Source organism: Poecilia reticulata, chromosome 16 (genome assembly GCF_904066995.2).
Source record: "Poecilia reticulata chromosome 16, P_reticulata-male-v2, whole genome shotgun sequence".
NCBI classification, from domain to species: domain Eukaryota; kingdom Metazoa; phylum Chordata; class Actinopteri; order Cyprinodontiformes; family Poeciliidae; genus Poecilia; species Poecilia reticulata.
The window spans coordinates 1,511,460-1,531,949 of NC_088845.1; the positions used below are offsets into that span (position 1 = coordinate 1,511,460).

A 20,490-nucleotide genomic window follows, 5' to 3' on the forward strand; every position below is an offset into this window, starting at 1 on the left:
TGGGCTCCATGCCGACCCTGAATGCAGCCGAACTGATCCAGAGACACCAGCTGCAGTAAGTAAAATACTTCTGTACAAAAATATAACCCTCTTCTGGTATGATCTCACTTCCACTTGGGCCAGACAAGGTTTGATCCAGTTTTCAGACTTTCTTGTTAATTTAAGATTCTTTGTTTTCTTTGCATGCTTTTACAGGTGAAGGCTTTTAGTGAAAATCTCAGACTGAATGATAAATGAAGATCAGATGTTTAGGGTGAGTGTGATTTCACAAAGAAGTTTTAATGCCAATAACAAACCACTGAAGAAAATATTTGGATAAATACAGAATATAGAACATGCAGTGATGGAGACATGATCTGTTTGTTTTTTTAAAATCCGGCTGACGACTGACATCCTGACTGTAGCTGCAGTTTCCTTTTATAAATCTACTGGGTTTTTAACAAATTGAGTCAGTCAGATTTAAAAATATGTTTAGTGAATTTCAACAATTGACTTCATCTAACAGTGCTCAGATTAAAAGTAGACGTTTTGTCAGCGTTTAGTTTCCCTCTAGTTCTTCGATGAGAAACTTTTCTTTCTTCTTCAAGATGTTGTAGAAGATATCTTTGGCTCTTTTGGCATTCAGGCATTTGGTACACAGCTCTCTAACTTTCTCCTGGTTGGTAGGCAGAGCGCTGATTTTATTATAAGCTTCATTTTCGAGAACGTCTTCGTCCAGCAGCTCGTCCAAAATGGGTCCAATGTTGCCAACTCTCTTGATCAGCTCAGACCTGTGTTTGTCCACAAAATGCTTCCCTGAAGGAACAAAATCAAAATTACTGTTCATTAGCAGAACAACTCAAGTGATTCAAACAGAATAATATCAAAACTTCACTTTTAGATTTTAAAATTTTAATAAAAACTTGAAATATTCCTGTTGCTACAGAAGCAGCAGATTCTTTAATTAGCTGCTAATTACAGACGGATGGTTAACTTCCAGACTTTCTGTTTTTCCTCTGAATTAAATTGATGTTTCAACAAGTTTAAGAAAGAAAAGTAGGAGAACTCACCATCACTGGTAGTTGGGGCCGGACCTGCAACTATAAAAAAATCAATATTAGTTTCTGACTAAGTCCATGTCAACAGGATAACTCAGCCGATCTGAAGGTAAATTAGGATTTAAATCTACATTTTTACCTGCTTGGATGCATTTTAGCTCCCAGCCTGAACTGAACCGACAGATTTCTGCTCAGACAATCTGACAGTTTTAATACTGAACATAGAAACTATTGTCAGATATGAAGTCAAAACTTTGTAGTTGTGCCTGAAGCCCAGCTGCACATCACTGAACAGAGACAGGTGGGAAGATTTTACTCAGCTTAAACAGAATAAAGAAGAAGAGCAGCTCACCAGCGGAGGGAACAGAAGAGCCTAAACCTGCTTTCTTGGCGTCTTCAGCTGCAAAAATAGGAAAAAATATTTGTTTTCAACGTTTAGACATGAAAAGTTTCCCTGTGAGGACAGAGACTGTGGAATACATCCTGAACATCCAGCAGTGGCTGCAGGCGGAGCTGCAGCAACATCCTAAACATGGCTGCTTCAACTTTTCACTTTTTATTTTTTCCCAGAAAAACCTTTCTTGCACCAGTAGTTTTTATTTATTTGTCTGTTTCTCTTGGCTGCTGCTGTCTTTATTATTTGGTCTCTCCATGTTTTCACCCAGCATCAATCTGTCCGCCACCTCAGAGCTGGTTGGTCCAGTCAGATGGATTTCCGAGTGAAACAGCCGCACCTCGCAGTAAAACCGATTCCTTAGAAGAGCTGCGTGTCTTTTACTGGCTCTCATTCACATTTTGTTCAATGCTTGGTTTTTTATTCCAGATTTAAGGTTTTTGTCTTTTTTTTTTGTCTTTTAGCACTTTGCACTTTTGTTTTCCCACTTTGTAACATTTTGCAGGTTCTTGCATTTTTTCCCAGTATTAAACTATAATTAAAACAATAAATATATTTCTAAAAAAAGTTTAATTATAGACTTTACTGACTTATTTAGCTTGTAGCTCATGGTTGGTTTGTTTCACCTCCAGGCTTTAACAGGTATCTGCTGCATGTGAGCAAACAGTAAATGACCTTGTTGACGTTTTCCAGCAGCAGTGAAGCCTGTTTAACCTTTAACCTGATGACACATGCAGTTTGGATCAGCAGTGATCCAGAACTAAACCCAGCCTAACACTTACACGGCAGTCAGAACTAAACTGCTCAGTTTGTCAAGTTTTCTTCCAAAAAAGACAAAACTGAAGAGAAATTCAGCTCAGACCGCCTGATTTTCAGGGTTTTCTTCTTTGTGTTGTTTTTCTGCATCAGCTTACTGAGTCAACAGAAGGAAGCTGTCAGATGTCTGGGTCAGCCTGGAGGATTTTACTGTACAAGTTATCTGTCTGAAATCAGTAAAAACAATCAAACATGGTGGATTCTGAAGACAAAACAATCTAAATGTTTGAATTCTCCTGATGAACCACACACATCTCAGCATAGAAGGAGTAAATGGATCCTGACGCTGTGGAGATATTTACCCAGGTTGTTGGCGTTTCCTGCACAGTTGATATCTCTCAGCAGCTCCTCGGCCACCTTCAGGGCGTCTTTGTCATAAACATTGACCATCACATCTGCAACGTCCAGGAAGTCTTTATTCTCAACCTGACCCTTCTTGACCTTTTTATCCCAGTCTATAAGTGCTGAGCAGAACTTCCTAAAATTCTTCTCGTCCAGGTTCTCCAGGACATCAGCTAAAATCCTTTTGGGTCTTTTTGTGGCCATTTCTCACTGAGATGATGCAGCAGGCGCTGTGGCTGGTGCAGCAGGCGCTGGGCTTAAATGAGCTGCTGGCACTTTTCCACTTCTTCTTAAAGTGGTGTGTTCAAATGCTATGAGAAAATGTTGTTTCATTAATCACTTCCCATCTAATTTGAATAATATGTATTAAAATGAAAAATTCCTCACAGAGCTGCAGATATTTCATGTTTATATGCAGATTTTATGCATTATAAAGATGTCAGTGTCTCTGGAAGTGCAGCTGAGCTGCTTATTTTAAAGCAGCAGCTTCAGTTTTCCTGCAGGTCCCTGAAGGCACCATGGAGGCTCCTCCTCAGCTGGACCTCCTATCTGCAGACGGATCTGTTCAACCTGAACTTCCACTTCGCTCCACCTGCAGAGCAGCAGGCCGGTTCTGCAGCATCACACTTCGTCTTGGCATGTTGATGTTCGTTCTGTAGAAAAACAAACTGGAGCATGAATCCTAAACACGTCTGAATGTAACCAAGCAGAAATGTAAGGGATATTTTTTTACGGAGAACAGGATGATCTCTTCCCGTATGTCGTTCCCAGAAGGCAGGATGTTCTGTTCTGACCTTTCAGCACGGTTCTGGCTCTGATGCTCCCTTCACATGACGTCTTGCTGGACTGTCCTCTGGGTCAGAACCAGAACCAAACACGGAGAAGCAGCTTTCAGCTTCTATGCACCACAAATCTGGAACAAGCTTCCAGAAAACTGCAAAACAGCCGAAACACTTCATCTTAATCTGAAAGCATGAGAGACATTTGTTTGTGTTTCGGGTGCAGAAAGGTTTAGTTAAAAAGCCTTAAAGTTGTTGAGTTGGTTCCTCGTGTCACTGAGTCCATCCCAGTTTAACAGGAACGATCAAAATGAGGCTCCAGCTCTTCACAATGTGACCAAACGAGAAAACAGACTGTAACTTTCTACTGTTCTTTAAAACACCATCCAATTTCTCTAAAACACTGAGGAAGCATCTCACATCCTCCACCATCTTGAAACCAAAAACCCTCTAAACATGAGACGGTTTGATTTTTATGTATGGTACGGAGAAAATTGCTGCCAACATTTAAGTTTCTTGGGGTAAATATTGACTCAAAACTTAAAAAATGTCAAAAAAGTGGCTAATCTAGTCATATTTAACCTTCATGTTTCAGGTCAGAAACATTTTGTATAAAAACTCATCAAGGTTGCTGCACAGTGGCGCAGTTGGTAGAGCTGTTGCCTTGCAGCAAGAAGGTTCAGGGTTCGATTCCCGGCCCTGGTCTTTCTGCTTGGAGTCTCCATGTTCTCCCTGTGCATGGTGGGTTTTCTCCGGGTACTCCGGTTTCCTCCCACAGTCCAGAAACATGACTGTCAGGTTAATTGGTCTCTCCAAATTGTCCCTAGGTGTGAGTGTGTGTGTGCATGGTTGTGTGTCCTGTGTGTCTCTGTGTTGCCCTGCGACAGACTGGCGACCTGTCCAGGGTGACCCCGCCTCTCGCCCGAAACGTTGGCTGGAGAGGCACTAGCAATCCTCCCAACCCCACTGAGGGAAAAAGGGTGCAAGAAAATGGATGGATGGATGGATGGTTATTTCTGCACTTGGAGATGACAGAAGAGTTGATTGGCTTAGAGCTTATTTTACAGTTCTCTGATACCATGTTGACTGTTCACCTCTTTATGTAGGGAAGTACTCCAGAGTCAAAAGTGAGCGATTCTGTCTGAACATGCAAGCAATCCAGTCAAGAATGGGTTAAAATTCTTGCACAGCAACATGAGAAACTGATAAAAGTCTTGCAGTAAACGCCCACAGCAGTCTAAGACCTTTCACTGGAAAACTGTGGTTATTGAACACAACTTCAGCTGCCAAGTTTAAAAGGCCCGAGGCTTAACAGAACTTTATCTGTGAACAGAGGAGCATCATCTCAGAAAGTTTGATTCATGTTCACATTGAACTATCAGACCCAATTTTATAAATTCATAAAAATCCCAAATTTATCTAAACTACCGTAACGGGGGGGTGGCTGCCATGAGAGCGGGGCCACGGTGGTGATGGAGACATGATTACTATAGTACAGGAAATTGACGGGAACATTCCAGGAGCATGCTGGGACAGAGGGGTAAGATATGGACGTTTCCCGGCCAAAACGGGAACCTTGACAGGTATGCGGATGATGCTGCCTCTGAACTTTGCGGCAGGGATTTGGCCTGGTGATGGACTTGGTAACCTCCTTGTCTCATCTGACCAGATAAATGTGATCCTCCGGGTCGGAGAGCCTTTGGTGACCCCAGTTTCCGCGGCCATGTGCCAGTGCTGAGGGATTCACTGCCTCCAACAGGGGCTCATTTTGTGCTTTCTACATTCTAACCAGTTTAACTGTATTGTTTTTGTTTGGGGGGAAAAAGTTTAACCCCGATTTATTTGAGATTTTGTTCCAGTCATCGTCTCCTTCCCTTTGAGGTCACCTGGTCATGTGTTGCCATGGAAACGCATCCATTAGGGACCTGGTGTAGGCCACGGTGTTCGAGAGGGAGGGGAGAAGATTTGGACGTCGTTTTGGGCCCAGATTGTGTTTTAGTTTTGAAGTTGTTAAAGTTAATTGTAATTATGTAAATGTTTTTCTAGACATATAATTGAACACACCTGGAAATGGAATTAATCAGCCCTGATGCTTTAAAAGCTGTTGGCTGAGATCAGGGGAGACTCTCCCTCCTGCTGATGGTTGAAATCATGCCTCGCTGTGAAACTGTAACAAAGTGATTGTGAATATATATAAAATATTTTTCCACAGTTCTGCATTTTTTGGATCCTGTCTGGTTCTTGCATTGTTTTGCTGCCTGGGTTATTTTATTAGGCCTGATAGGAGTTCGACACAGATCTCCAACCAACAAAAACAATGAATAAATCAGACATTTAATTTAAATTCCTTTATTGTGAATACCTTATTTGTGTCAAAGTTGGTTTCAGAGAAGAAAAGTGTGGACACCTGCTGTATTATGCTTGGTATGAGCTCGACGGAGAAGATTTTAAAGTTTACTCATTATTCTAATTGCAGGACCTCAGAAGAGTCCTGTATTGTCATTTTTTGTCACTTTCTTGGGAACGGGTCATTCGCACACCTGCTGCCTTCCTTGCATGTCGATTCTTTGAATCAGAAACTAGAATCCAGCAGTGAAAATGACAGGAGTTTAATGCCAGGTGAAACAGGTGAGCAGCATGAGACACAGGAACACAGGTAGATGCAACGGGCTTGATTACTTTCAAAAGGCCGAGGAGCTGAAAGCACAGATCATGAAAGACTTACAGAAATAACAGAAACTATTCAGGAAGGGGAACCCCAGAATCATTCAGACAAACTTACAAAGAAAAACTAAAAAAACAAAACTTTGAACCATGAACAACCAGAAACAAAAACCACAAAATCATGATGATCCAACAACCACTGATTTAAAACTATGTGCCATTTAAATTGGCCATAATGTACATAGATGTAGAATAAAGTTATTTTTTTGTCATTCCTTTTGCCAAACACTCACTGAAGCCACTGATGATGTTGTGATGTAGATTTCTTGTTAAAGTGAATTCAGACTTTTACAGACAAACACTGACAAGACAGAAACTCACAGCCCTGCTGGGCAAAGAAGTGAAAACTGATAGAAATAAATCTTTCCAGCTAGATCAGCAAACAGAAGCTGGTTAATGAGAGTTTTTCTCTGCTCACCTTCCTGTTGACAGTCAGAGCTGAAGGTGGAGTTAATGCAAAGTAACGTAGATGAACAGATCAGCAGTTTGGGGAAAACTTTGAAACTGATCATATCTTCCTCATTCTTTGTCAATGTTTGATATCATGAAGTTTAGAATCCACAGTTTCAGAATCTCGTAACTCAAAAGGCTTCTGGGAAACTTGTCACATTTACTTACTGCTCAGTTACATAATCGGACAGAGAAAAAGTACTGAAAGTTCTGCTTCCTATCATATTAAAACATGTCATATTAGTTGTCCAGGAGTCCAGGATAGAGGTAAAACTTCTTGTTCAGCGTCATTCTGTCAATAACTGGCATCTGTTTCTGTTTGTCGTCGCCACATTTCGATACAAAGTCCTGGACCTGTGGAGTTGAAACAGAGTCAACAATTAGCTAAAGGTTCCTGAATAAATCAGCAGCATCGTTACAGACTAACTGTAGGAATGTGCAATAAATATGGAATATGGTTAAACGATGTTAATTTGTCCTGTGATAGAGATCTGTAGTCAACAACCGCTGACATCAAAGCAGAGCAAGTGGGCAGCAGCACGGCTGAGACCACAATAATCTGGACCTGGTTCTGGTTTGACCTCCATGGTTTTGCATGATGCTCAGGAGGAGCATGGCACAATGTCACGGGTTCGAGAGCGAGAGAAAAAAACTCTTGTTAAAAGTCACACTGGTCAGTGCGACCACATTGGACCACGCACAGAGCAAAAACACTCATGGGGTTTAAATCACACAATCTCTTCAGACCGTGAGCCGGTTGACCAATCAGACCAGGAGAAAAACATTCAACTTGCACAGTGAGTGGGGTGGCCTGGGTCTGAGAGGAGCTGATTTTTATTTATTTTTTAATAATTTCTGTCATTATAATGTCAAAAACACATCATTTCACTATGAAGTGATTTGTTTTTACAATAATATATATTTGATCATGTCTGTAGAAATCATTATTTTATGGATAAAAAGAAAAAAAATGGTTCTCTGGGCCCCTGGTGGCCGCGGTAGGTACCGCACGCTTCCGGTCAGAAGTGAAGTTAGCAAAAACAAAGTCTCCTTCAGCGGAGGAGACATGAAAGAGGGAGAATAGAAAAGAGCCAAGATAAAGGTTTGTTTTAATGAGCCTTGGTAATGTAATGTAATGTAAAAGATTTCTAAAGCTACTAAAATTAGCTTGATGGTGACCTGGAATGATCCAGTTCAACAGCCAAACATTCATGCGAGGGTTTAAACTGAGTTTAACTTTAAATGAATTAATTCTCCTGTTTTCTGAGGTACCGTTGGCTTCAAAATGCCGAGTTTGATAACAATAATTAAAACTTCTCAATGTCTGACATCGTCTAGCAAAATGTTTCTACGTCAGGCCACATTGATGAGCTGCTCTGAGCTGCAGCTGGGATTTGCTGTTTGCTGCTGAGCAAAAGCATTTTGTGGCTAAAACAAACATTATTTTACGTCAACTTCTAAGTTATGAGAAACTTCTGTTAAAATTATTTGAAGGCTCAGAATCAGTCCAGTACCGGTACCGGTCCACATTCTCAGGGGAGAAAAACTCACCTGGTGTAAATTACATTTGTAGCTATTGAAGTAACTTAGCTTTAGAGAAATTTAGTTAATCAAAGAATGACATGAACATGTGTGTAGGGCTGCACTGATTGCAGTTTTATGGCCGATTCCTGGTTACCGATCTTTAAAAAGCCTGAGCTGCTGGTTTTGATTTTGCCTGATATGAATTTTTTTTGTCTGAAATGTTGCTAAATATAGCAATAAAGTCACTGAGTTGGTAACAGGATTTATGAACCTTTGCTGATGAAGATAAGATCAGCTTCACATGTAAGTATCGGCCAATCACGATCCCCCAGAATTAAGGAAATCGGCTCCCAGAAATCGACTGGTTGATAAATCAGTTGGCCAATAAATGTATCTTATATTACATATGTATATAATGTAAACTGCCAGAGATGCAATAAGTTTATATCAGGTGTGTGAAGGATCTGACTGCTGGCTCCAGCCAGTCCACATTGTTAGCAGAACTAGAGGCCCCAAAACCAGATTTGGCTCAGGGCCCCATGGAGTCTGGGGCCGGCCCTGCTTTGATTCAACCAGGTAGTAACCATTAATAAATGCTGCATAAAGCAAAACAGTTACAAACATTACAAAACCAACATACAACAGGGTTCAACACACAAATACATACATTCCACTCAATTACTATGTGATTTTTGTAAGTTTTATCCAAAAACATAATGTCATACATTGGTACTGCCACCCATCACAGTAGACATTGTGATATGAATTTTATGCCATATCAGACGTACATCCATCACTCTTCAGCTCCAGGTTTGAAAGACGCATTTAGTTCATGAGATGATATTCAGAAAGGACTTTTCTTTATTGCCTGAGTTTAGCTGCCTCTGTGCAAAGTTTATAATATCTGTGCCTGTGAATTATAACCTGTCAAAATGAAATAAATAAACAAACAAACGGTCAAATACAGAAAATGTTCTGTTAATGTGACCCTGGATGCCCATTGGAGGAAACGCCGTCTTTACGGTGTAGCTGAGGTAACCTGATGTCCAGATGCAGGTGAACCTCAATGTCTGGGGAAACTCGTTTCTTTAAGGCCGCATTCCAACAGTAAACTATTTCTCTGCTGTTTCTATACGTCTATCACTTATTTGGCTTTAAAACAGTCAAAATTAATTGAAAGTTGATTTCAGAAATCATATCTTTTTCGTACCTTGGTGAAAAGATCAATAATGTGTTTCTGATAAGATTCTGGAGTGAAAACCTTCACGATGTTCTGGATGAGGATGGACCCGTTTGCTGTCTCTCTGTACGCCTTGTTGTCTGCAGGAAGACGAACAGACATGAGGAAGTCATGGACATGAGAGCAGGTCTCTCTAAAGTTTGACTAAACCCACCAGGAGTGCTGGCCAGAAGAGCAATGAAGTCTTTTTCTACGTGTGCAGATTTTTCCAGCTCTGGTCCCTGTTCCTCAGGCAGAGCAGCAGGGGGCCCGGTGCTTTCACCATCATGGACCCAAGTAGTGGCTCCACTTCTCACTGAAAGTTAAAAATGACACTCAGGTAAGAAAAGAGCCTGAAATGATCTCAGTGAGTTTTAGTAGCAGATCTAAGTCACCTCCTCTGCAGGCCTGCAGGATGACGACCTTTGGTTTGTTTATTAGTGCCTGACAGCCATTGGAGTTCAAGTATTTGTAAATTTTGTCGACTGCAAATTCATCAGGGTTTCCCTCTTTACAGTCAACCCCAAGAATTTTCCCCAGTTTGCCGTGAGACATAATGACCACGAACACGCTGTCAGTCTGCTTCAGTTTGGGATGTTTGGCAAAGTCTTTCAAAGCTTCATCAATCCGCTGAAGGAGACAGGAAATCATGTAACCAGTTTTTACATTTATTCATCCACCAGACAAGAACCAGTTTGAATTTCCTCCCAGTTGGAATAAAGTACCTTTCCAGTGAGGTTTTGGTATTTTACCACCTCGTATCCCAGACTTTGGAGGAGTTTCTCCATGTTCTCCTCGTCTTTCTCTGCTCCATGTCTGCTCAGTTTCTCATCAGAGAACTTGATGTTGGTGATCAGCAGAGCTACTCGGTTCCTGTAGTTGTTTTCAGTCACAGAGTAAACCTGACAGACATGGAGAGAAAGGAAACAAGAGAAACGGCTGAACTGGAACCTGCTGTTATAAGTCCAGGTAAAATTAACATTACAGTGAGAAAAAGATGAGCAAAAATCAAATAAAGATGTCATTATTTACATAAATATATATAGATTGGTAATACATCCAGAACGCCAAATTATGCTACATTTTTCTGTAAGTATATTTCACTCAGGATAATAGATCACTGACCTCTGGATCATCCTTTTTGGACATCCAAAAGTCTTTCACTGTCATTTCTGGTGGAGTAAAGAAGGAAAAGTTCAGGTGACGTTTATTAGAGCACATTTATGAATCCATTATCTAGATGCATGTGTTGCCAACACTCTTTGGCTCCTGGGTAAAACATTTGTTGAAATGTTTGTGTGCCTCTTTAAGGAAAGGGGAAAAATATGGATTTTGTTTGATGAGAAGAAAACAAAACAAAGATTGAAAAATATTCTCCTTCTCCTGCCTGTTGATTGCTTTCTGTAGAAATTAAATACATTTCTTAAAGTGGGTTTGTTCATGTCTGTTTTGTTTTTTTGTTGTGCAGGTTGTAGGAGAATCTGCTTGTTTTCAACTCCTTGTTTAATCAGTGGACTGTTTGTGATTTAAAAGCCTCTGCTCTGCATGTAAACATCTGCAGTTGAACATTTTACCAAGTCAAACCGGTCTGTCTCGATCTGCCTGCATAACTTGCTGGCTGGTTTTCCTGTGTGGTTCCTGGTAGTTTGAGGCACTGAGGGGCTGATCACAGTTTCCTTCTGCAGAGACACTTTGGGGGATGAGGACCTGCTCTGTGCAGACGTCCTCCAGACAACCAATTGCTCTGGAGATGTAAGGAAGATAACATCCTCCATGACTGAATGACTGAAGAATATGACAGTTGACTTTAACGCTGTAATGATGCACCTCAAAGCTTCATTAAATGATGTTTTATTATTTAGAGCCATTTGTTCTGGTTGAATTTGTTGTGCAACGCTCTCACTTCCACCAACGAGTTGGTGATGAATGCTCAGTGCTGTTCGCACAACATTCGTCCCGTTTTCCACAGATTTGTTTGGGTTTTCATTGGTTTTTTGGGGAATATCCAATATTATATAATATAATATAGAATTTATTAATAATCAATCGCTTACCCAATTACTGAAATAATACTTTAAGTTTCAAAGGAGAGCTCGTGGTCATGCATTGTTTTAAAAATGTATGTCACAATAATGATCATTTATCTTAAATTAGATTTTTACAATCTCTGAACGTCTGAGTTTTTGTTCCTCATGTTTAAAAGAAAAACTCACCACTGGGGGAATCAGCTACCCAATATAAACCTGCCTCTTTAGTCTCTTCAACTGCAAAGCACAAGAAATCAACAACTTAAAACCAAATTACATGCATTTTTGCCCATTTTTGCAGGTTAACAACATAGAAGAATACAGTGTGATCATTATAATGGCAGCATAGATATGTGTAACACAGACGTGTTTTTTAAATAAAGATATGAGGATCTACTGTTTAAAATATTAAGCTCTAAGCTTTTTTATGATTGTTTCCAAAACATTTTAGCACCAAAGTTAACCAAAGTTAACCATATAAAATATATTTATCCTCTTTTCCAACTATTGTACCTAATCATATTCCATTTAAATATAACATTTTAAATGTATGTCTGTATAAAATCATCTGTTATAGCCAGGGCAGCTCCAACTGATGGAGCTGTTATTTTAGGAGGCATCCTGAGATCAGCTGCAGTTGGATCAGAACCGATCCAGTACAAATAACAGTTTTCTGTAGTGAGATGGTTTAACTTTTACTCTGTGAAATCAGAAATCAGACAAACAGTAGAAATGTTTTCATTCTCCTGAAGACAAATGGATCCAGATGATGTTTCTGTATTTACCCAGGTCGTTTGCTGCCTGTTCGCAGTCCATATCTCTGAGCAGCTCCTCGGCCACCTTCAGAGCTTCATCTGCATATTTATCAATCATCACCTCTGCAACCTCCAAGAAGTCTTTCTTCTCCACCTGGTTCTTCTTCACACGTTTATCCCGGCCCACAAGTCCTGAGCAGAACTTCTTAAAGTTCCTCTCTGACAGGTTCTCCAGGACATCTTCTAGAATCTGTGTGGGCTTTTTGGGAGCCATTTCTCACTGAGTGGATGCAGAGGCACTGTGGCTGTGGCAGCAGGCGTTGGGCTTAAATCAGCTGCTGACACTTTTCCACTCCTTAAAGTGATGCATTCAAATGCTATGGGGAAATGTTGTTTGACTCGTCCTTCTCCATCTAATTTCTATGATATTTATTGAAATGATAAATTCCTCCCAGGGCTACAGACGTGTTGTTTCATATGCAGATGTCTTAGATATTATTAAAGATGTCAGTGTCTCTGGAAGTGCAGCTGAGCTGCTTATTTTAAAGCAGCATCTTCAGTTTTCCTGCAGGTCCCTGAAGGCACCATGGAGGCTCCTCCTCAGCTGGACCTCCTATCTGCTCGCTTATCTGTTCAACCTGAACTTCCACTTCGCTCCACCTGCAGAGCAGCAGGGCGGTTCTGCAGCATCACACTTACTGCTGGATGTCAAAGGTCATGGAGCATGCTCAGTAAGTCATGTGATCAGCAGCTTTACAGGACATGTACGGTGTGAACTACAATCTGATGCTGTAGAAACACAAACTGGAACATGAATCCTAAACATGGCAGGAAAATCAGCCAAAATAAAAACTGAACGTCTTTAGAAACTTCCTGCTGGTGCAGAGCAGTTTTAAACGATTTGCTGCTTTGGAGGAGAGAAGTGAACATGGGATATTTTTCAACATAAATGACATGAATAGTTGCAGCCTGACATCAAATAGATTCTTATAGAGTATTAATTTGGAAACATGACCAACACTAACTAATTTTGTTTTAGCTTCCTCTGCTGTCATTGTTAAAACTATACTACTATTTTAAAACACAGTAGAAAATCAACATCATCGATCACAACTGCTTCTGCCCTCTGATTGGCCCAGTAGAAAATCTACCAGAGACAATCTGAGTGAAAGAGAGAAAACTCAGGCTGTAAGCAGAGGAACTAGTCACACCAAGCAGCAGACGTATCGTGAAGGGATTAACAGCTGACTGCATTTGGCTCATGATTACATCTGCAAACTGTTAGCATTATGCTGCTGCTGCTGAAGCTGCTGCTGGTGCTGCTGAAGCTGCTGCTGCTGCTGCTGCTGCTGCTGAAGCTGCTGCTGAAGCTGCTGCTGCTGCTGCAGCTGCTGCTGCTGCAGCTGCTCACGGCCGCCTCCAGTCAGCAACAGACCTTATAATGGAAAAGCTCACCGACTATCACAAAGTCCAGCATAATGTCAATAAGTTAAATGAAGAAAAACTATTTTTCACCAAAACTCATCCAGGACATGATGATGATGATGATGATGATGATGATGATGATGATGATGATGATGATGATGACGTCAGCAGCTCCTCCTTATTAGATTATCAAGCAGCCAAATTTCCAATGAGCTCATAAAAAACGCAACAGCCAGTAAAATCTAAACAATTCATCAACAAACTGCAAAAATGCAAAAATGTGAATCATTTCATAATAAACTCATTTAAAAAATCTACAATTCAACAAATTACCTAAATGTTTTCACAGTCGTGGCATAATCTTTTAATTTCCATGTCTGTAAATGAAATGCTTTTTCAATGAAAGATTCACAGCCATTTTATCACTTATTAATAAATTCACATAAATGTTTCCAGTCAGTTTATTCAAGTGAAGCTTCAGAACTGCCGCATTTAACACAGAAAACTTCACGTCGTTTTATTCTCACATAAAATACAGTAAAATTGTTCAACAAGCAGGAAGAATCAGCCAAAAGCGACACCTACTGGCTCAAAAATGTAATCGATGATATTTAAATAATTGTACATGATCGAACATCATGTAAAACGGAAACAAGTTTTCTCTTTTTGATGATCTGAAAGTTAATTGATTATAAATTGATAAGTAGGAAAAGGGTAGGACATTATAAGATATTATATCTTCTACCTGCTGAACAGAGAATATAACATGTGCATGTCACATGGGCAGAATCATTTGTTTACATGTTTATTTATTACGTTTGTTTCATTCTATTTTATTTTGTTTTCCTTTTTCTTGATTGTCTTTTCTGTCTGTTTGAAATAAATAAAATATATAACAAGTCTCAACACAGTCTTTGTCTGAAAAGGTTTTATTTACACAAATATTCATCAGAAACCGATAAAAATATTTTCTCCAGGTGTCTGAACTAAACACCAGGTTGTTCTTCTCTGTAGCAAAGGAGGTAGAAATGAGTTTTGTATAAAAAACAATAATAATAATAATAATATAAATGCACAAAACTCTATAAGACAGTCTTATTAACAATATTTACTCTTGTCCTCTCAGCATCGGGTGAAATGTGAGGCCTGGTGCTTCTCTGGGCCGGACGGACGGAGGTTTCACACATTTAGCATGAAACAAGGTTTTGGGTTTTGTTTTGTTTGTTTTACTACATTTCCTGAAGCAGATTTATCCTCTGAGGATGTTCTGGTTCTGGCAGAGTTCCTGATGTTGCGACCCGGCCGGACCGGACCCGGCCGGACCCAACCCGGCCGGACCGGGCCCTCACCAGGCCCCGCCGCTGGGCTCGGCTGGACCCGGCCGGACCGAGCCCTCACCAGGCCCCGCCGCTGGGCTCGGCTGGACCCGGCCGGACCGGGCCCTCACCAGGCCCCGCCGCTGGACCGGCCGGACCGGGCCCTCACCAGGCCCCGCCGCTGGGCTCGGCTGGACCCGGCCGGACCGGGCCCTCACCAGGCCCCGCCGCTGGACCCGGCCGGACCGGGCCCTCACCAGGCCCCGCCGCTGGACCCGGCCGGACCGAGCCCTCACCAGGCCCCGCCGCTGGGCTCGGCCGCCGCCCCAGAGGCCGGCCATGTCTCTGTGTTCGTGGGTGAGACGCTCAGGCTGCTCAGCACCTCCTGCGCCGTTTTTCCCAGCATGCCCTGCATGTCGCAGACGAAGCGGTAGACGTAGCGTTTGCCCGCCGTCTTGTGGATGATGTTTTTGTGGTAGTAGTAGCGCAGGCCGCGGCTCAGCTTCTCATAGTTCATCTTCGGCTTGTTCTTGCACTGACCCCAGCGTTTGGCCACCTGCAGGAACAAGAAACCGAATAATTAGGATTTAATTATGACCGTAAAAATTCAGCTGAGTCTGAAACATCAAAGGTCAGCGTGTTGAAAATCCTGGATTTAAAACCCAAAGCTTCCCAGATCTGTGCTGATGATGCATTTCTACGTGTTAATAATTAAATCTCATCACTGATGTCTGAATATTTTAGTTTTTCACGTTTCAAAACTCTGTTAACTTCTCAAAGCGAATATAATAAACTAATGCAGCGTCAACATCAAACGGTTCCTGCTGAGATTTTTGTTGTTCTGAGCAGAAAATGTTGATTTGAACTGGGATGAATTTGTTAGTCTGATGTGGAGACGAACAGCTGCTCACACCGGGTCAAAGGTCAGGACAGATGTGGCTCTGAATCAAACGCTTCCCTGCAGATCAACCAAACATCACACTAAAAATCAGAGATGCTAATAATTCAATATCTTTAACTGTGTTTAAACATTGAGGTAAAAAACTGAAAGTTTTGGTTTGAAATGTTTTCATCCAGAATCTGCAGACATTCCTCAGAACTTCTTTAGTGTTCAGTTATTTCAGTTTCAGTTCATTATCATGTTGTAAAGCCTCCATGTGTTTCTTCTTCCTGCAGGTTTTTAAATCTGATGTTTGCAGTGGAGGAGAATCAAATCGTCGTTTCATGGCTGCTCAGTCAGCTGATGATTCACAGAAACCTTCAGTTTACTGGCAGCTAACAAACAAACGACCAACATTCAGCTCTTTAGTTCTTTAAAAAGAGACGATGTGCGTTGATTAATATAAATATTATGTAAATGTTGCAGGTTCAGAGGATAATTTTCATGGTTTCATTTTGATCAGAACTTATATTTTTGTCGTTTTTAAGATCAGAGCAATGACAGAAACAGTTCATGAAAACATAAATGAGTCTTTTCATGATTCATTTTCTCCATAAATCCTGATAAATCTCTTATGAGGAATAGATGGAAAAGCAAAAGTTAAGTCTGTGTTGAGGAATGTTTCAGGTGAAGCTCTGATTTATTCTTTTTTTACATTTATTTAATGTTTTTACTAATTATTCAACATTTTTATGCAGTGTTTTTGTGTCGGATTTTTTTTCCATTTCCAGTTTCTGAAATCCTTTCATCTGAAACTTGATGTGTCATTTATCACCAGAGGCTGTTTATCCATCAATATATAATCAATAGGTTGTATTTTACCAGTCAAAAATAGCTAACAATAATTATTAATGAATAACACATTTAAAAATAAAACTTTCATTTATCTGTGATGTTTTTTGTAAGAGGTGTTTTATTTTTAATCTGTTCTTTCAGTTATTATAATTTTTTCTCAGATTAATATTTATGAACCTTCACTGATGACATTTTAATCAAAACCGACTTTTCATCTGTTTTATTCTTTTGTTGTGACTTTTCTTCCAAAATCCGTTTTTTTTAAAAATCAGAGGATCTAAAAGGTTCGGAGGAGAACCTCGGCTCGGGTTCCAGAACCAGAACCAGAACCAGAACCTGGACCGTTCCTCACCTCGGTGGGATCAGACATCTTAAACTCCCATCCGTCTCCGGTCCAGGAGATGAAGGTCCGGCAGGCGGAGTCCAGAAGAAGCTCCAGGAGAAACTGCCACAGCTGGATCGGACCAGAACCTGGAGAACCGGAAGAAACTTTAATGTTTCATCTCTTCACCTGAAATCATTCCGGATTGGATTCTTCAGACCTGGATACGCGGACATGCCCGTTACCTGCCCCTCCCTCTCTGGCCTCTGCAGGTGGGTGTTCTTGCGTTTGGCCACACGGGGGCAGTAGTGCTCTGCAGGCTGAGTGCTGGGGTTCGACGGGCAGGAAGAAGAAGGAGGAGGAAGAGGAGGAGGAGGAGGGTGAAGCGGGCTGGAGGTGAAGCTGGGAGGTGAATATTCAGGCCAGAAGGGAGAAACCTGTCTGTGTCCGTCTGAGTCGTAGAAACTCTGATCGCTTTTATCTGGAGAAACACGGAAAGATCCGGAGTTAAACGGGAATACCGGGAATGTGGGAGGGCTGGGATGTAAGGGAGGCCGCCTGAAAAGTTACACTGTAAAAATTAACAGAAATATTTTGGTTTATTTATCCTGTCAGTCATATTTTCACCATGTTATCCATACATTTAGAAATGTCAGAGTTAAACATCACAATAAGAATATTGAGTTTCAAACTAAATATTTAGTTTGAAACTAAACCTGTGAATAAAATACTTAGTTTGGACATTTATACATGTCTGAATGTCATGGTGGGAATATGACTGTAAAATGATCTGACAGGATAAATGAATCATTTTTTACAGTGTAACTTTCCGGAGCTGCTGGGCTCAAGCTCTCACTCTGGAACGGGTTGGATCCTCTCCGGGTCAGGAACGGGCTGTGGCTGCCCTCCAGGCCCGGGCTGAACGGTCCGGCCTGAGGCAGGTTCTGGTAGGTCTGCAGGGCCTCCTGGTACCCAGTTTGGTTCTGGTCCAGAGTCAGACCGTCTGGGGATGAAGGAGATGGTCAGACAACCAAACAAACCTCAGAGGCAGCCGGTCAGCGCTCCGCGGTCCGGCCTCACCGTGTGGGTACAACCAGGTAAAGTCCTGGTGTGAGTCCAGGTTGAAGAGTCCGGTATCGGCAGTACCTGCTGAGGAAGACGGTTCCATCAGAACATTCAGACCCGGAGCAGAGCGGAGCGTTAGCAGGAAGAGCCTGGAGGTTTTACCTTTGCTGTGGTGGTAAATGTTTGGAGCTTTAGGAGGTTCTGGGTAGTACTGCTGCGGCCCGAAGGCCTTACTGTCCAACAGGAGGGACGGGTCTTCACCTGGACAGTCTGGAGGTTACACACACACACACACACACACACACACACACACACACACACACAGTTAGATGGTTCCTCCCTGCCTCAGTTCAGGTCTGGATCAGAACTGATCCTCTGACTCACATCCAGGATTAAATGTCAAAATGTTGACGGGAAAAGAGGAAAAATGCAGCAAACATTAATAAAACCTTTTCATGTTTTACCTGCAGGTCACAGGAAAATTTGACAATTTAGTTTAGACTTTAATAAATGAAATGAAGCTGCAAACAGAACCATCTGAAAAGCTTCGATCAAACTCCTGGTTCTGAATGAGCTCTGGCCTCCACGGCGCCATCTTCATCACTTCAACCATGTTTTAAATTCTCTCTGCATGGAGGCTTTATTTCTAACTTTAAACAGTTAAATGCGATAACTCAATGCAGCAGCGTGTTTAGCTGCTCGGCTCATCAGCAGGAGGAAGCGACTGATGCTCTGAGTGTGAATGACATGAATGGATGGAGACGCTGCAGGGAGGAAGCTGAGCAGGGAGGGGAGGAAACGCCAGCGGAGGGAGTGATGGAGGGATGGGAGGAGGAGGAAGAGGAGGCCGGACTCTAAATCTGTTGGAGGAGGAAATCTGGAGGAAAGGATTAGAGACGACAGACGGAGCGAGTCTTCAGCCTGACCACCCGGCCTGGTCCGGCCCGACCCGGGTCAGGGTCTGGCTGAGGCCCTCTGACAGACGTGATGACACAGTCTGCAGCACTTCCTGCGTCCTTCAGCTGCTCAGCTCAGAGGAAACACCTCAGATAAACACGCAGAGCCTTCCTCCTCCTCCTCCTCCTCCTCCTCCTCCTCCTCCTCCTCCTCCTCCTCCTCCTCCTCCTCCTCCGGGTCAGAGAGGAACCAGCAGAACCTGAACTCACCATAAGACGTGAAGTCGAAGCCTGCAGGTACTTCCTGTGTGCTGAAGTCCTCAGTGTAGAATCCAGTGTGGCAAACCTCCATCTCCTCTTTCTGCAGGCACAAACCAGCTTCAGTCACAAATGGATCTGATTATTCAACCTGAGTCTGAAAATGTTCCGTTTGGACTCAGGAACCAGGATCAGGCTGGTTCAGGTCCTGGTTCTGATCCTGGTTCTGAGCAGAACGAACCTTTAGTTTGACGTTGTTCCCCTCCGTGGCTCCAGGTTCCCAGAAGCGGCTCCCAGCTGCGGTGGACGCGGAGCGCTCAGCCTGGGGGTCGGTGGGCTCCGGGCCGTTTATAAAGGCGCAGCGGCGCGGGGGCGGGGCGCGGGTCTGCCGTGCGTCGTGACCTGCGGATCCGAGGTCTGTTTACGTCAGAACCCCCCCCCCCCCCCCCCCACACACACACACACACAGCCTCCCCACATGAACCAGCGACCAACATTCATTCATAAAAGATCCGCAGATTAACTATTTATGACGTGATTTAATGTTTCATTATTTATTTAATGGGAAGAAAAATCTGCGGAAAATTCAATATAAGCTATTAAATCATTGCAGTTTTGGATTTTTAAACCTAAAGGTAGTTTAATTTATATGTTCAGCAACAAGGCTTTACATGAGTTAAAAGGAAATACAAAAAAGGAGATTTTATCATAATTCAGTCTCATGTCGGATAAATCGGACAAAAAACGAAATTTATGTGGAAAACCTTTAGAAATATTAAAGTTTAGGTCATTACAGAGTGGAGGCTGGCAGGGCGGTGTTGGGTGGAGGCTGAAGCAGCGACCGGAGCAGAAACTAATAATCCTTTAACTCATTATTTATTGCTCATTTTTCAGACAGGTGGTGGCTCACGCCCAGGGCGTCATCATGTCTGCAGGAGGCCAAAGATTTGGAGAAAAAAACGTGTTAAATGTAACTGGGCCCATTTTACTGTTTGCAGCTTCATTCATCATGAATATGTTGTAATATGAGGGGAAAATGGCCGAAGTCGGTGTCTGATTTATCGCTTCTGCTACCTAAAGGGACATTTCAAACTTTCATGATTATATTCGATCCCCAATCTGAAAATGTAAAATACTTCAACTCCCGGATTTAAAAAATAGAAAATAAAAGGAAATTTACTGTTTAATGACAAAAGATAAAAGCTGGAGAGACATTCTGACCAAATGAACATGTAACATCTTTAGACACCAAACAGCTGATCACTCTGTGGTGTTCCACACGGCTCTCTGCTGGGCTTCAACATTTTATACTCTAAAACGACCCACAGGACATCAGACAGGAAAACTTCATCTTTGAAGGATTGATGATTATTGACGTAAAGATTATTCATAAAAGAGTTTTAAAT

At 42.0% G+C, this 20,490-nt stretch overlaps 3 protein-coding genes across 4 annotated transcripts; all 3 read right to left on the reverse strand.

The window, feature by feature from the left end:
* Positions 1–258: 258 nt before the first annotated feature.
* LOC103477730 (apoptosis-associated speck-like protein containing a CARD) lies at positions 259–2,856 on the reverse strand. Its single transcript, XM_008431014.2, has 4 exons — positions 2,550–2,856; positions 1,390–1,437; positions 1,050–1,079; positions 259–795 (listed from the first exon to the last, which is right to left on the reverse strand). Exons 1-4 carry the CDS (start codon positions 2,791–2,793, stop codon positions 539–541), a joined length of 579 nt encoding a protein of 192 aa, XP_008429236.1. The 5' UTR covers positions 2,794–2,856; the 3' UTR covers positions 259–538.
* Positions 2,857–5,701: 2,845 nt separating this feature from the next.
* On the reverse strand, positions 5,702–12,389 carry caspa (caspase a). The gene is made up of 8 exons (XM_008431016.3): positions 12,098–12,389; positions 11,499–11,549; positions 10,411–10,457; positions 10,011–10,187; positions 9,681–9,915; positions 9,461–9,601; positions 9,277–9,386; positions 5,702–6,896 (listed from the first exon to the last, which is right to left on the reverse strand). The coding sequence occupies exons 1-8, from the start codon at positions 12,339–12,341 to the stop codon at positions 6,783–6,785; spliced, it is 1,119 nt and encodes a 372-aa protein (XP_008429238.1). The 5' UTR covers positions 12,342–12,389; the 3' UTR covers positions 5,702–6,782.
* A 2,016-nt stretch (positions 12,390–14,405) lies between these two features.
* Positions 14,406–19,418, reverse strand: etsrp (ETS1-related protein). 2 transcript variants are annotated; one of them, XM_008431018.2, is made up of 8 exons: positions 19,326–19,418; positions 19,097–19,187; positions 18,093–18,200; positions 17,946–18,011; positions 17,722–17,868; positions 17,086–17,346; positions 16,896–17,014; positions 14,406–15,364 (listed from the first exon to the last, which is right to left on the reverse strand). In XM_008431018.2, the coding sequence occupies exons 2-8, from the start codon at positions 19,176–19,178 to the stop codon at positions 15,101–15,103; spliced, it is 1,047 nt and encodes a 348-aa protein (XP_008429240.1). In that variant the 5' UTR covers positions 19,179–19,187; positions 19,326–19,418; the 3' UTR covers positions 14,406–15,100. The 2 variants fall into 2 exon arrangements, with proteins under 2 accessions (XP_008429240.1, XP_008429239.1); XM_008431017.2 differs by having other exon boundaries at positions 17,946–18,014.
* Positions 19,419–20,490: the final 1,072 nt, after the last annotated feature.

Coding starts and splice junctions, on each gene's coding strand:
- etsrp (XM_008431017.2), bottom strand. CDS start 19,178: ATGGAGGTTTGCCACACTGGATTCTACACTGAGGACTTCAGCACACAG. Junction 17,347..17,721: donor AGGATCCAACCCGTTCCAGA/GTGAGAGCTTGA, acceptor GTGTTTCTCCAG/ATAAAAGCGATCAGAGTTTC. Junction 17,015..17,085: donor GGGCATGTCCGCGTATCCAG/GTCTGAAGAATC, acceptor CCGGTTCTCCAG/GTTCTGGTCCGATCCAGCTG.
- caspa (XM_008431016.3), bottom strand. CDS start 12,341: ATGGCTCCCAAAAAGCCCACACAGATTCTAGAAGATGTCCTGGAGAAC. Junction 11,550..12,097: donor ACAGGCAGCAAACGACCTGG/GTAAATACAGAA, acceptor TGTGCTTTGCAG/TTGAAGAGACTAAAGAGGCA. Junction 9,916..10,010: donor ACCAAAACCTCACTGGAAAG/GTACTTTATTCC, acceptor TGTCTCCTTCAG/CGGATTGATGAAGCTTTGAA.
- LOC103477730 (XM_008431014.2), bottom strand. CDS start 2,793: ATGGCCACAAAAAGACCCAAAAGGATTTTAGCTGATGTCCTGGAGAAC. Junction 1,438..2,549: donor AGGAAACGCCAACAACCTGG/GTAAATATCTCC, acceptor CTATTTTTGCAG/CTGAAGACGCCAAGAAAGCA. Junction 1,080..1,389: donor CTCTTCTGTTCCCTCCGCTG/GTGAGCTGCTCT, acceptor ATTTTTTTATAG/TTGCAGGTCCGGCCCCAACT.